The 12,841-nt window shown below is 43.6% G+C and overlaps 1 protein-coding gene across 1 annotated transcript in view; it reads right to left on the bottom strand.

Annotated features, from left to right (window-relative positions):
• LOC130290673 (heat shock factor protein 3-like) overlaps nucleotides 1-12,841 on the bottom strand; it is a 62,092-nt gene that overhangs the window by 39,264 nt on the left and 9,987 nt on the right. The window contains exons 3-5 of the mRNA XM_056538621.1: nucleotides 12,424-12,551; nucleotides 7,271-7,395; nucleotides 1,669-1,744 (exon numbers count right to left, since the gene is read on the bottom strand). Of these exons, the coding sequence (XP_056394596.1) occupies nucleotides 1,669-1,744; nucleotides 7,271-7,395; nucleotides 12,424-12,551 (329 nt within the window). The remainder of the gene's footprint in view (nucleotides 1-1,668; nucleotides 1,745-7,270; nucleotides 7,396-12,423; nucleotides 12,552-12,841) is intronic.

The following is a 12,841-nucleotide window of genomic DNA, read 5'->3' as shown; positions in this document are numbered from 1 at the left end:
CTTATGTGAAAGAAATTTATCAACAGGCTGAAACCAGTTGATTAATAAGTTGCACATAAGCAAAAAAATTGTAAGAAAAAAAAATAACTAAAAGAAGGAATACATTGATAAAATGTCCCCCATAATTTGTATTTTTTTTCTATCTACAGAGCATATTTGGGCATATTCATATTAGAGACCAAGCGTGTGTGTATATATATATATATATATATATATATATATATATATATATATATATATGTATAAAATGACACCTTTCATTTTTACTATAAAATGTACTGCAAAACAAACCAAAAAAAAAAACAATACTTTGTGGGATAAACTTGAAAAGAAAAAGCTAATTATGCAAATATTTTGCTAAATGATTTTACATAGCGTGTTCTACAGTTTTTCTATGGGTCACTACGATTATAGCGATATCCAACTTCTAAAGCTTTTGTTTTATTTTACCACTGTTGACAATTCACCCTACAAATTTGGACCCACAATCAAAGAAAAATACTTAAAATAAAACCTTTAAAGCATTACTGTCATTAGAAACAACTTTTTCCATTTAATAATTTCTGAACAGTTAAGCATTTTCCTAATATACTTCATTTAAAAATATGTTATTGCTAAAGATGTGAAATAAATGTTTAAAAACATGGCCACTAGGGTTCTGTCTTTCGGAATTTTGATAATGGGCTCTTTGGTCCTGACAACAAAGAAAGGGACCAAAATTCTGAAGGGAGTGGGGGTGTGGTTTTCTCTGTCCTCTGCTAACTCAGTACAATATCAGTGCAGCTTTCAACTGTGTAAGGAGAACACCTGAGAGACCCAGACAAGATGCAGATAGCTTGAAGCCTCTTCAGGAGAAGCCACGCATGGCTGCATTATAGTTATATAGACCATGCATTTAGACAGAAACCTGTACAGGTGTCAAAATGTTTGTGCAGACCTCATGACAAGGGAGAGCGGAGGAGAGGAGCTGATCATACTGCAGGGGAAACGCCCCCAGCTTCTGAGAGGAAACATTACAGGACTCATTACAGGAATATACAGATCAAAAGGTATTTTACATATTAACACTTGCATGTTGATATGAATACAGGTCTTAGTGCACATTACTTCACTGATTTTATTTTAAATTTACTCACTAATGACCGTAACGCTTAAAGAGAAATTCTGAATTAACTACATGTAAAAACACTTAGAAAGGAGGGTATACATACAGAGAGAATGAAGGCCAGGTGGCTGATGGGTACATCTAACAAACTATAATGCATTTACACAAGCACTATATATTGCGGCTGTAGACAGAAATACCCCGACTTGTATAAATGACTACCTTACATTTCCCTCAATCTACACAGTCCTCCTTGAAGTCCATAAAAAAAAATCATATACACTCAGAAAATTGCCTATTTTCGAAAACTTCGGGAAGAATTAGCAAAACACATTTTTGGAAGGTGCGCTTTGGTCCGCATGGGTAACTTTGTGAGATTTACTGCATCTTCCCACTTTTTGCTTCCAGACCATCTCCACCAGCTCCAAACAAGATTTGGGGGGGGGGGGTGCCAGGAAGCTGAAAAGAGGAGATGGAAAATAACCCTTTAATAAGGGCTTTAGTAACTTTAACCTCTTATGTTCTGCAGGTGCTGGCACCCATAGGCATGTAGTGTCACTCACCTTTGAAAGGAGCTTTTGCTGCTGACAGTGTCTTCGTCTGAGTGCTGATACTTCTTTCCATAGAGCCTCATTTTCTCTATGAAAAATTTAAAACAAAGCGAACAAAATAAAACATTTATTCTAAACTTCATAGTTTAGCCGATATTCCGGTATAAGTTATCAGCTATTTAACCCCCTGCGACACCGCTGCAGATCATTGATTTAAAGCGGGCGCTTTAAATCAATGATCTGCAGTGGCTTTTGCGGGGCCATAGGCGGCCGCCGCCGCCACCACCCGCTTCTCTCCCCTACCTGTCAGGGTGGTCCGGGCCATCCATCGTTCATGTAGTGTCCGGGGGCATTCCGGGTGGAGGGTGGTCCGGTCCGGGCTGTCCTTCTCCGGGTGTCATCTTCTCCACTCCGGGCAGGCTCCGGCCTAGTACGCTGCATAGACGCCGCTGCGCAGTGACGCCCGTGCGCAGCGACGCACCTGACGTCACGGCGTAGCGGCGTCTATGCAGCTTACTAGGCCGGAGCCTGCCCGGAGTGGAGAAGACCACCGTGGGAGAAGAAGGACAGCCCGGACCGGTTCACTCTTCACCCGGAACGCCCCCGGACACTACAGGAAGGAAGAATGGATGGCCCGGACCACCCCCATTACGGGTAAGTTTAATTTTTTTTATTGACTCGGAGGGTGGGGGAAGGGCCCGACCGGTATAGCGGTCTGGGCAAAAATCCATACCGGTATACCGCCTAGCATCACGGTGGGGGGTGCGACGCGGTACGGTGGGTCGGGAGTGCAGTGCGGCGGGTCGAGGGGGGGGGGGCGGTTGCGGTGGGGGCATTATCAGCAAGATAATTGCCGATACCGATAATGCCCAAAATCGTGATTATCGGCCGATAATATCGGCCATACCGATAATCGGTCGATCCCATATTATATATATATATATATATATATATATATATATATATATATATATACATATACATACATACACACACACAAACACACTGAGCTGTGGGGTTTTCCTCAGCACAAATCCACATGTTCTGTAGAAACCTTAGTAAATACGTTGGGTTTTTCTGAAAAGGTCAGGGACATGCCCACTTTCCCCAACACAACCGCCACACCCTTTTCGGGTTCTCTCAGTAAAACGGAGAGTTTGTTTTTTTTTTTTTTCCAATTCTGGCACACATTCTGGTAAAATCTGGGCCTATATGTACAGAAAACTGCATAATCAGATTAATGGCACAGAGGTTACAGGGTTACAAGATTTCACAAAATGGGTCTGTGGATCAAGTGCGTAAAGTGTGAAAATTATTCATGAGTTCTGCAACTACAGGTTGTACATATGTATGTGTATGTGTATATAGGGGAGGTGTCCTCTCCCTGAGGAAAGTACTGACCCCTATGTATATATACACACACATATATATATATATATATATATATATATATATATATATATATATATATAGAAATTTACAGACTTATTTTTTTGCCTTTTTTAAATTGAAAACATTTTCACAATGCATTAATTGTGATGTATTTTGAGGCATCAAGTCTAAACAACAAAACACATGTTTCTCTGGGCGGCTATGGTTAAAAAAAAAAAAAAAAAGAAGAGCTGTATGCTTTGCATCAATTATTTTAAAAGGTAAACTGATGCCATCTTGTGGTCACAAGAAAAAATTACTAACACAAAATTAAAGGCAATCTGTCAGCACTGTATTATGCTCTGAGCTGCTGACACATGCAGATAGCCGATAGGAAGGTAAAAACTACCATATTTATCGGGGTATACCACGCACCGGCCTATAACACGCACCCTCATTTTACCAAGGATATTTGGGTAAAAAAAAGTTTTTTACCCAAATATCCATGGTAAAATGAGGGTGCGTGTGTGCTCGTGTATACCCCGATACACCCCCAGGAAAGGCAGGGGGAGAGAGGCCGTCGCTGCCCGCTTCTCTCCCCCTGCCTTTCCTGGGGTCTAGAGCGCTGCTGTCGGCCCTTCTCTCCCCCTGGCTATCGGCGCCGCTGCCCGTTCTGTCCCCCTGACTATCGGTGCCGGTGCCGATAGCCAGGGGGAGAGAAGCGGCGCCGACAGCCAGGGGGAGAGAAGGGGCAGCGGCACCCATTGCCGGCGCCGCTGCCCCGTTGCCTCCCCCCATCCCCGGTGGCATAATTACCTGTTGCCGGGGTCGGGTCCGCGCTGCTGCAGGCCTCCGGCACGCGTCCCCTGCGTCGTTGCTATGCACGGCGCGGCGCACTGACGTCATGCGCCGCTCCGTGCATAGCAACGACGCAGGGGACACACGCCGGAGGCCTGCAGCAGCGTGGACCCGACCCCGGCAAAAGGTAATTATGCCACCGGGGATGGGGGGAGGCAACGGGGCAGCGGCGCCGGAAATGGGTGCCGCTGCCCCTTCTCTCCCCCTGGCTGTCGGCGCCGCTAATTAGACCTGTCTTTTAGATGAGAGTCGATTTGCAAAAATTTACTTTAAAAGCTCAAGAGTTGTAGCATCCGGTCTAAGTTGCAGCATGCACTTCCCTTCCCTTCCCCCGCCGTTCCTTGCAAGATTGATGTACAGGTTTTGGCTTCCAGCACTGAACATGTACATCATATATGCAGGGCAGGGAGAAGGCATGAATGCTGCATCTCAGATCAGCCTCAACAACTCTTGAGCTTAAAGGGTTATTCCCGCCATAAACATAACATAGGGGATAAGAGGTCTGATTGTGGGGGCTCACCTTCAAGACCCTCTGCGATCTCAGTGTCAGGATGCTGCTCCAATCCCGGAAAACTCAAGAGTTTCCAGGATTGGAGATGTGACGTCATGCCACTCCCCCTTGTGACATCACGCCATGTCTTTAGATATGAATGGAGGGGGCATGGCCTGATGTCACATCTCCAATCCCGGAAACTCAGAGGTTTAGTAAAACTTTATACTATAACTTTGCTCTGCTGTGATCGCGAGTTATTAGCCCGGGAAGCGGGCAGCATTGAACTCTCCCAGGCCAGCTGAGGGATTCGTACATTTCACTGAAGTCTATGCAAAATGTCGCCTGCTTTCCCAGATAATAACTCACAATCGCAATGGCTCAGAGGGGTAAGACCCAATGGGATCAACAACTTTCGACGTGGCTGATCATCAGCAATGCCTTAAAATGTCATTTTTAGATAGTGAACATTTTAAAAATGAAACAAAATTTGTTATAATGATACACTAAAGGGTGCTTTTACAAATACAACTTTTTCCCCAAAAAGAAGCCCTCATATGGCTATGCAAAATTGGCTCTAGGATGACGGGAATGAAAAGAAAGGTGTATTTCTGTTTAGAGAATTGCCCCTATACAATTATCCATTTCTTTGGCACATTTTATTTCCACACTGGGGAGATTAAGAGGTTATTTCACTATTTAAATCATATGGCTCTGTAGATGTAAAAACAAATTATGGATCTTCGAAGGCGAGGAGGAAAAAAAAAAAGAAACAGCAAAAAAAGAAAATTCTCTGCATTCTTAAAAGGTTACGTAGCTGTGTAAGTGATTCCAACCCAGTAAGCTTCAACAGTTGCTGCATGTTGGTAGTCCTTTTAGTGGCTGTGTGATATATGATGCAACCAAAGCCTGCAGAATGTACTCATATCTACTAGGGATTGACCGATATCGTATTTTTAGGGCCAATACCGATAATCGGTGGAGGTTAGGGCCGATAGCCGATAACTTATACCGATATTCCGGTATAAGTTATCGGCTATTTATCCCCCCGCGACACCGCTGCAGATCACTGATTTAAAGCGGGCGCTTTAAATCAATGCACTGCAGTGGCTTTTGCGGTGCCATAGGCCGCCGCCATCCGCTTCTCTCCCCCTGCCTGTCCGGGGGTCCTGAGACCTATCACCGCCACCGCTCCCCCCGCCGCGCCTAGGGGTGCCTCCAGCTGTTGCAAAGCTACTACTCCGCCGTTGGCTGTCCAGGCGTTGGCTGTCCGGGCATGCTGGGAGTTGTAGTTTTGCAACAGCTGGAGGGCCTACTGTAGGTATAGTATATTATACAGACCCCTGTCCATCCCAGAACCCTGACTCACCTTCCCAGTTGCTGCAGGGACCGTCCGGGGAGGTGGTCCGGGCCATCCATCCTTCCTGTAGTGTCCAGCGGCATTCCGGGTGGAGGGTGAACCGGTCCGGGCTGTCCTTCTCCGGGGGTCCTCTTCTCCACTCCGGGCAGGCTCCGGCCTAGTAACGCTGCATAGACGCCGCTGCGCAGCGTCACGGAGTAGCGGCGTCTATGCAGCGTTACTAGGCCGGAGCCTGCCCGGAGTGGAGAAGAGGACCCCCGGAGAAGGACAGCCCGGACCGGTTCACCCTTCACCCGGAATGCCGCCGGACACTACAGGAAGGATGGATGGCCCGGACCACCCCCATTACGGGTAAGTTAAAAAAAATTTATTGACTCAGAGGGTGGGGGAGGGGCCCGACAGGTATAGTGGTATGGGCAAAAATCCATACCATGGGGTTCATACCGGTATACTGCCCAGCACTACGGTAGGGGGTGCGGTGCGGCGGGTCAGGGTCGCGGTGGGTCAGGGTAGCGGTGGGGGCGGTGCGGGGGGCAGGGCATTATTGGCAAGGTAATTGCCAATACCGACAATGCCCAAAATCGTGATTATTGGTCGATAATATCGGCATACCGATAATCGGTCGATCCCTAATATCTACTAGTGAAATCACTGGTGACTAAGAAGGAGATTTATCATTCTTTTCAAACGCATGGGTTTTATATGAAAATTTTATTTTTAACTTACTTTTGCTTACATGCGACCTATTCATCAAATAGTCGCATGACCTTGATAAATAAATTGCACGTAAGCAAAACCCGGGAAAGCCACTTACAAAAGCATTTTTTAAAGCCGAAAAGTTTTCCCTTATGTTAATAACCAAAGTTCTTTATCTACCCTTTATTACCAGTACCATTGCTAGAGAGTGACGGGGAGAGGGGGCGTACCACATCGGGTGACACCCTGCATGGCCTGCCTGGCTCTAAATAGCTGCACTCCAACTATCCCGCAACAACCCATCCACCCTCCTCAGAAATAAAAAAAAAATATTAAAAACATACTATGCTGCACCATGAATATACGTACTCTGAAGGCTTTTTTGTTTAATTTTGAGCCCGTATTTTGTGACTTCAGTGGCCGGAGTCTTACGTCGCTGCGCTGAGGCCAGAGTTTACTTCAGGAAGGAAGACAGCGCAGCACCAACAGGCACATAAACAATAGTGAAGCCACAAAATATTTAAAAAAAAAAAAAAAAGGCTCGGTACGTTACCCACCCCAAAATGTGAATGAAGCAATACTACTATGGATGTTTTTATTTTTTCTCTTTAGGAAAAATTTTAGTGCCACATATGGGTTATTTATGTGGTCTAAAAATACATGACCACTGCAAAGTAAATGCATGTGCGCAAGTTTGCGCGACTTTTTTTACGCAAAAAATAAAAAATAAATCTACTACGGAGCTTGATAAATCTCTTTCTAAATGTTTACATTATAAATAAATAAAAAATATATATATTTTTAGGTTCACCTCACAGTCACATAGGCCTGATACATACCGTCTCATATTTTCCAATTTTGTATCCAAGTTGCTTTGCACATCTTTCAAGTCTTGTAACTCTGTAATTACTTTCTGTAGCTCTTCTGGTGTGAGATGAGGCTCTTCCGACTTCACCGAAGACATCTATAATGTAAACAAAATCAGGATATTTAAAGTTGCTGACTAAGTAGAGAATATATATATATATATATATATATATATATATATATATATATATATTGTGGTATTAACTACTGTATAGGTTAGGTCTCCCAATATTGAATAGAAAAAAGCAGGATTAAGGGAACCTTTTAAAAATGTCAGTAAAAGTGAAATTTTAAAAGGTTCCCTTAATCCTGCTTTTTTCTATAATATATATATATATATATATATATATATATATATATATATATACACACACACACGCTATAGGTTAAAGGAGTAGTCTAGTGAAAAGTATCTTATTTATTGTTGTCCTTAGTGGGATTTGAACCCAAGTCCCCAGCACTGCAAGGCAGCAGTGCTAACCACTGAGCCACCATGCTGCCCTTAGCATACATCTGCTATGCACGGTTGCTAAAATGAACAGAGATGTCAGCAGAGAGCACTGTGCTCGTGATGACATCAGTGTTCCAAAAAGAAAGGAATTTCCTCTTTAGCATTCAGCAGCTAATAAGTACTGGAAGGATTAAGATTTTTCAATAGTAATTTACAAATATGTTTAACTTTCTGCCACCAGTTGATTTAAAGAAAAAAGATTTTCACCGGAGTACCCCTTTAAGCCCATCCCATTGTACAACAAAAATAGAGAAACATAGCTGCACATCCACCATTTGTATTTTTTTCCAATTGCTTCTCAGCTTTTCAAACACTAACAGGTTGTTAGTATACATTTTGATCAAAAAGTACAAGCCCACTCACCACATCAAAAGCCACCTAGTCATAGTGGGTCCCTAACCTAACACTGGTGTAGCACTGGGCGGCGACCACTGCCTCCGTGACACCAAGCCCATTAGCAGGAGACTGCATATGGGATTCTTCCTAGCATCCTCCCAACCATCTGGCAGAGAGCACATGGTAGGTGTTCACATTGGTGTGGTGCTCTGCGGCGGTCATTGTTACTGTGATGCTTTGTCTGTGGGGTGGGCCGGAGCCAGGGGCTTGGTCAAGAAGCAGTGGGGCTGCCTGGCCACTGAGTCATTCCCCCTGTGGGCATGGTGTTGCGGTGGCAGTGATCACCGCCCGGTGCTATACCAGTGTCAGGTTAGGGACCCACCCTAAATAGGTGGCCTTGGCGTGGTTAGTGGGCTTGTACTTTTTGATCAAAATGTATACTAACAACCCGTTAGTTTTTGAATTTATGCTGAGAAGCAAGTAGATAAAAATATAAATTGTAGATGTGCGGCTGTGTTTTTGTTTCTCTATTTTTGTTTTACAATTGTAAGCCCATCCCATTGACTGCAGTGCAGTTCCAGGCGGATTCTGTCAAAATAATGAATACATTTTTTGGCAGAATTCCGTATCTGCCATGGAAGTTCTACTACAGAACTTTCCAAGTGTGCACACAGAGCAAAAAGTGACTGCTGAAAGCGGAAATATGCTCTGAATAATTAAAATCATAACAAACAGTAGTGTGCATGGGCTCCAAGAAGCTTGCAACATGACAATTGTGTTATGCTGTGTTGCAACTCACAGCAGAATGGCAGCTATCAATAAGACAGTGGAAGTGTTTTGCTTTAAGTGCATATGGTTGTCACTAAAGGGAATTCTTTACTCAGGACAACTTTGTCTACCTGACAGAATAGAGCGTAGTGCTGGGCGATATGCCGGTTCATAACGAATACTGCTTTTTTAATTTTGTACGATATGAATTTTTCCTATACCGCAATACTTATCGGGCCCCTCCTTCGAATGAATTATCAGCCACAGCATTGTCACCACATCGGGGGAATTAATCATGTGTGACCCGCGGGCACTGCTCCCCCCCATCCTTCTGTGAGCCGCCGGACAGCTCCTTACATGACAGTGCGCTCAGCCTATCACCGGCCGAGGCGGGACATCGCTGCGGCCGGTGATAGGCTGACGTCTCTGCGATGTTCCTGTCCCCATGAAGCAGCAGGAAGATTGCAGCGCAGAACAGTGAGGCAGATACCGGAGCAACGGGGACAGTAGGAAGGGGAGTCAAAGTTTATATTGTTTATTTTTGCAGCCCGGGCACAGGAATATGTAAAATTAATCAGTACAGATGTCCTTTATTAATCATTACCAGAGCCGCGGCATGCAACTCATTCATATAGGCGCCGGCGGCTCACAGGAGGACGGGGGGGGGGGGGGGGAAGCAGCGCCCGCGGATCACATATGATTGGTTCCCCGATGTGTGGGACAGCGCAGCGCTGCGGCTGATAATTCATTGGGGGGGTTGTTAGAAAAGCAGAGCAGCGCCCGCGGGTCACATATGATTAGTTCCCCAGCGGGGGGGGGGGAAATACCGTTAAATACAGTGGAACCGCCATAACTTACTAAAATACCGTGATATGCATTTTTGGGTCATACCGCCCAGCACTAATAGAGTGCTCACTTTGGTTGGTCCAGTATATCCATGCATTTCATATAAACGACTATTTCCCACTGCAGGGGAAACGTGTATCTGTCATTTGCTTCCCAATTGACGACAGCTGGTGTCCAGCAAAGAGATAAATTTAGTTACTGAGAGTACATTTTACTATAGGAAGTTTCCACAGCAGTAACAAAATCTATTTCAGGAATGACCCACATGATAATTTAGTAGGCAGATTTCTGTGATGAGCGTTATATTAACACCACATCAGTCAATAAATGACACGTTCCTTTTTGTCCTGTGATAACTAAGTGGTTACAACTTTTCGACATACTTTCCAGATATAATACAGCAAAACCACAACAGGGAAAAAAACTGAATTGAATTGTACTGTAAGCTCAGCCTAAGGATGCACTCACTGAAGTCAACAGCAACATATGCATGTGTAAATTTCCCCTAAGAGTCTATTCACACGTACAGTATCCTGAACATAAGTGAGCTACAGGATTTAAAGCTGCAAATTTTAATCCCAAATTATTTCACAATTAGATCTTCCATTGTAATGTCTATAGTAAGTAGGCTGATCAATACGCAGCAGCCGCGCCTAGAGGACTGGTAGTTGGTATTGTGGAGATTCGGTTCCCATTTAAATGACCCATTTAAATGAGCGGACAAATGGTAACAGGGCCCTTCACTGTAGCTGATGTGTGACCCTTTTACAATGTAAGTTGGACAAAGGTTTTCCAGTTGGGAGAAAGCGTTTCAATAAGCTTCAATATGACACTATGTTTAATTCCACAGCAAATTGTATGAAAAACATTATTGTGTAGCTCTAAGACAATGTAATAGGTTAACATAATGCAAATAATGTCATTGCCTATAAATCTGCACAGTAGAGATTTATAGCCTAGAATACTGTAGACGGAAAGAAGTCGTTACCCCTTTTTTGACCATTAAAATACAATTAGGGGGGTTTCAGCCATAATATTTTTAGAAAAGCTTTTTTAGGGTCTATTCGCATGTACAGTGATCCCTCAACTTACAATGGCCTCAACATACAATAGTTTCAACATACAATGGTCTTTTCTGGACCATTGTAACTTGAAACCAGACTCAACATACAATGCTTTGGAATTTGCGAAACGTGTCAATGACTGGAAGAACCGACCAATCAGAATGGATATTTCACTGGTAAAACCCCTGTGCATGCACTGACTGGTATCTGGTAGCGCCCCCTACAGTACAGGGAGGTATTACATGTTCTGAACTCTTTACCTGTGCCAGGGTTAACTGCTCCTTTGGACACCAGGTAAGGGCGACTCCATGTTACTTTTTATAGGACATTGTGTGTTCTGTACAGGACCCTGAAGAAGCTCCTGTCCTCTACATAGACCAGTGTTTCCCAACCAGGTTCCCTCCAGCTGTTGCAAAACTACAACTCTCAGCATGCCTTTGGCTGTCCGGGCATGCTGGGAGTTGTAGTTTTGCAACAGCTGGAGGCACCCTGGTTGGGAAACACTGAAATAAACAGTGATTTACAGCTCCCAGCAGATCTTTCTTACTTTTATATGTAAGGATTTGCTTTATCTGTATTAGTTATCTACTTATTTTTCTTTAATCCTCACTTTTTCCTATTTTTGGATGACATTTTGGTGGCTTCAGAACCAATTACCAGATTTCCACAGAGTTATGGTCTCAACATACAATGGTTTCAACATACAATGGTCGTCCTGGAACCAATTAATATTGTAACTTGAGGGACCACTGTACATTATCCTACGCATATTTGAAGTTGCAGATTTGAAGCTGTGTTCAGTCATTTAGTTTGCATTGAAATCTGCAGCTTCAAATATGCACAGGATTTGTCCCAGATTTGTTTCCCCACAATAAAATACTGAATACAATACAAACAATGCATTTTTCTTTGTTTTTTTCCGCCTTTTTTTGTTGCAATTTTTTTTTGTGTCTGCAGTCTCTTTTTTCTATTTTTTTTCAAAAACAGTCAGCATACTGAGTTTTTTTGTGGTGTTTTTCTCAGATGCTTCTTCATAGAACTTGAGAAAACGTCAGAAATATGTTGTATCCAATGCCAAAGTCTCTCCGGGTAGAGAGTGTATCCACTCCATCTGCAATGGCCAGGTTAGAAGATAACACAGATCCTGGCTGTTAAACCACTTGTGCTGTGATCCAATAGTTCAGGAGAGGGGGGCTTCCTGTAACCAAATCTGTCAAAATGAGAATTGATCAGGAGTACTATTGGGTTGTCATAGCGGCAAGAGGCCTGAAGAAGCCCTCCAAGGCTGCCATCTTCATATTCTAATTGGGCCCTACCAGAGGCAGGGCTTCAGAGGGCACAATCAGGAACAATACAGTGCAATGCATATGAATTGCATAAGAGATCAAGCAAGGTAATTATCCCATGACCCTGTCAGATCAGGTCATAGGTGGGCCAGGACTTTTGACCGGAATATTGGTGCAGAAGTTTCCCTAGAGCTAAATGCTTATATAATGATTCACAAAAAAATAGCTGCAAAGTCAGCATAATGGTAGATTACATAGTGATCGTGTGCAAACATGTCTATCAGAGGACTTCACACGGTGACAATCATTCATACCTTTCGTTTAATATTTTCCAAAAGTTCTGACTTCCCCTTTTTGAAAAAAGGATGTTGGAACTCGATGCAGGAGCTACGGTCAGACCTTAGAAGCCCACTCTCCAGACTCATCACTTTCCTGAAGCCATCTAAGGAAGCAAGTTATGGTCAGAGGCATTACAAAAATGATGATTGTTCTGGACATAATCGTTTTTGACAATATTACATATAATGGTCACCACTAATTTACCATCAGATAAATAACCTTACGACATGTTACAAGTTTAGATCACACCGGGTCTCACTCCAGCTGAGATTGTGAGTTACAGCCAGATGACGTGCACAGCAGTACGTGCCTCACTCCTCAGCTCTCACTCAATCCTGTCCCTTTCATTGCATAAGTTTATTTAAAATAGGGATGTCCCGATACCATTTTTTT

This window comes from Hyla sarda, chromosome 9 (assembly GCF_029499605.1).
Source record: "Hyla sarda isolate aHylSar1 chromosome 9, aHylSar1.hap1, whole genome shotgun sequence".
Taxonomy (NCBI): domain Eukaryota; kingdom Metazoa; phylum Chordata; class Amphibia; order Anura; family Hylidae; genus Hyla; species Hyla sarda.
This window is presented reverse-complemented; position numbering and strand designations above follow the sequence as displayed.